At 42.7% G+C, this 2,904-nt stretch overlaps 1 protein-coding gene across 4 annotated transcripts in view; it reads left to right on the plus strand.

Moving 5' to 3' along the window:
- Utrn (utrophin) overlaps nt 1-2,904 on the plus strand; it is a 521,838-nt gene that overhangs the window by 154,815 nt on the left and 364,119 nt on the right. For all 4 annotated transcript variants that reach the window (XM_013351419.2, XM_026786362.1, XM_026786363.1 and 1 more), the window contains 2 exons: nt 1,693-1,800; nt 2,040-2,219. In XM_013351419.2, coding sequence (XP_013206873.1) covers nt 1,693-1,800; nt 2,040-2,219 — 288 coding nt within the window. The remainder of the gene's footprint in view (nt 1-1,692; nt 1,801-2,039; nt 2,220-2,904) is intronic.

The raw sequence follows: 2,904 nt of genomic DNA on the forward strand, positions 1-2,904 counted from the left end.
GTCCTGTTTCCTGGTTATCTATTTGAGTATCTTATCAACTTTGCTAGACTGGATCTAGGATTTCATACATCTTTTATTTCTCTTTCTTTTGGGGGTGTTGGTGCTACTACACTACAGAGATAAGGAATAGCTTGATTAATAAGACAGTTGAGAAAGAATTCATCCCATTTTAAGTCCAGAAGTAACCCCTTTCCCCCGAGCTATATATAAAAACATTTCTATGATAATTACTACATTGGGGGATTGCCTTAATGCAGTCACAGTTGCCCCTTACGGGTTATCTTGCTATATCACTTAATATCTTCTAAAAGAACACGTACTTTTGGCCTTGAGTTTCAAGTATTTTTGTTGCTGGCCTTGGGCCATCCTCAGACTTCCTCCCTTAATGGATTTGTTTTTGAACTTTGACAGATTGCATTCTTTTCCTGCACTGTGCTGTGGATGATGGTTGATTTAGGGATAGGGGCTCATGACCCAGCTCAGCCAGTAACTAGCAGGCTGACTTCGAACATGTCACTTGACTTCTGTCCCCTTCTCTAAAATGAGAAGCAGGGATGAGAAAAAGCCCTCTGTACTTCCTCTTGCTTAAAACTAGAGTCGTACATGGTGGTGGTGGCAGAAGCAGGTGGATCTCTGTGAGTCTGAGTGAGTTCCAGAGCTACAAACAGAGAAATCCCATCTTGACCTCCCACCTCCGGGATGGAATCCCAAACAGCTTAGAGTTATTATATGTTTTTGTTTTTTTTTTTTTTTAAAGCTCAGCATATGTGGACTTAGTGTCTTCTATCTACTCACCTTCTTGAGATTTGGGGCTTAGTTACTGTATGGAATAGTGTTTTCCTGCTCCTATAAAATCCCTAGCCAGGTTTCACGTCATACACCTGTGAGTCCCATGTACTCAAGAGGCTGGGATAAGAGGATTTCAAGTTTAAGGCCAGCTCGATAACACTAGCAAGACCCTGTCCAAAACAAACAAAATGAAATCCAAACCAAAAACATCCTAGAGGCTGGGAAATATATAAGGATCAAAAGGTTTATTTTTATTCTTTTATGAGGTCCTACTAAGGACTGAACCTAAAAGTCTATCACTGAGTTACACCTACTGTCCTAAAGGCTTGCTTCATTCCTAGTTTTAGAGGTGGAAACATCAAAGAGTACGGTGCTAGCTCTGGTACGAAACCCCTCTCTGTCACATCACAACACTTAGCACGGTGTGGGAGTAGACACCAAAGGAAGAGTTCATGTGGACCCATAGGAAACCAGAGGTTAGGAAGGGGTCAGCCTTGCTCTTTGATAGCAGTGGTTCTCGGGAACTTACGGAAGCCTCAGAAGTACTTCCTTCCTTCCTTCTGAGAGCAGTACCCTCAGAGACCTCCTACTAGGCTCCACATACCTCTTACTTGATACACTGCTCACCAAAGTCTTCCAGCTTAGTAGCCCTTGGAGGACACACAAAATCCCGTCCACACATTGCCAGTCACCCTAGGTTTGGACTAATAGCAGGTTTTTCTGTTGTAAGATGTAGGAGGCTAACGCTTTTGCCAGTCATTTGCTCTTTGGACTTGGGTATTTAAAGTTCTTATTATTCTCAATTAAATGTGATGTCATTAATACAAGTTAGATATTTGGGAACTTGTGTGAACCGCCAGATGATCTCCCATGTATATTTACAACGTTTGTTATTACTTGTAGTGCTTGTTGGAAGCTTGGCTCACGGAAAAGGAAGAAGCTTTGAACAAAGTCCAGACCGGCAACTTCAAAGACCAAAGGGAACTGAGTGTCAGTGTCCGGCGTCTGGCTGTAAGTGTGTCCCTGTCGGTGTCCGTTATAAACCTGTGGTGTCTAGTGTTTTCTAACTAGGTGTTAATACATTTGAGTGAATACAAGGCTATGCCTCATTTCCCATTACTGTAAGGCTGCTGAACCAAGAGCCATTTATTGTAGCATAAAGAATGGTACCACAAATCTACCTCTTACTCTTTCCCAGGAAGATAAGCCTTGCTGAGAGATAGTTGTCTGATAAATATTTTACATACTAGATTTTGAAGGAAGACATGGAAATGAAGAGGCAAACATTGGACCAGCTGAGTGAGATTGGCCAGGATGTGGGCCAATTACTCAATAATCCCAAAGCATCTAAGAAGATGAACAGTGACTCCGAGGAACTAACGCAGAGATGGGATTCTTTGGTTCAGAGACTAGAAGACTCTTCAAACCAGGTACCTTGCAATTTGGGTAGTATACTCCACCATGAAGTAAAATCTTACAAATGTAGTACTAATTGACAGTAAAAATGAGGCTTTGACATAATATGACTGAACCAGGAAAACATCCTGATAACCAAAAGAAGCCAGTCATGCCCAGTGTGGCTCTGTCCCTCTGGAATGTGCAGGGTAAAGTCTGGCAGGATGAAAGGCACTCATTGGGGTGGGGATTGGGGAATGGGATACTGTGAACAGGTATTAGGTTCTATTTTGGGGTCATTAAGTGGTCTTAGAGTGTAAGTCCAGCCAGAAGAAAAGACAGACAAGGGCATGAGCTACTCAATGACAGTACAAACTTTTTATTTGGAAAAAGAAAAAAGCCTGCAGGGTGGTTCTCCAGTTCAGGAACCAGAGCTCCCCGTCTGCTTGCAGACTGGGAGGTTAGTTAGTCACATGGCAGAAAGGGGAAAGGGAAAGGACACTAACATGGTTTTCTCTTTTGTCCTGTGCAACTTAGAAAATGTCAATAAACATCTCTTTTGGTCAGCCGTTACTGGGGGTCAGCAGTGTGGCCAGAAGTGAGAATTGCCATTATTCAAGCAGAATGGAGGATCATTACAAGATGGCCTGGCCATGGCTAACATGGAGTTACAGGAATAGCCTCTGAAGTAGACTTTACCCTTTGCTCAAGATGGCCTGG

The sequence above is a fragment of the Microtus ochrogaster genome, linkage group LG4, assembly GCF_000317375.1.
Source record: "Microtus ochrogaster isolate Prairie Vole_2 linkage group LG4, MicOch1.0, whole genome shotgun sequence".
NCBI lineage: Eukaryota > Metazoa > Chordata > Mammalia > Rodentia > Cricetidae > Microtus > Microtus ochrogaster.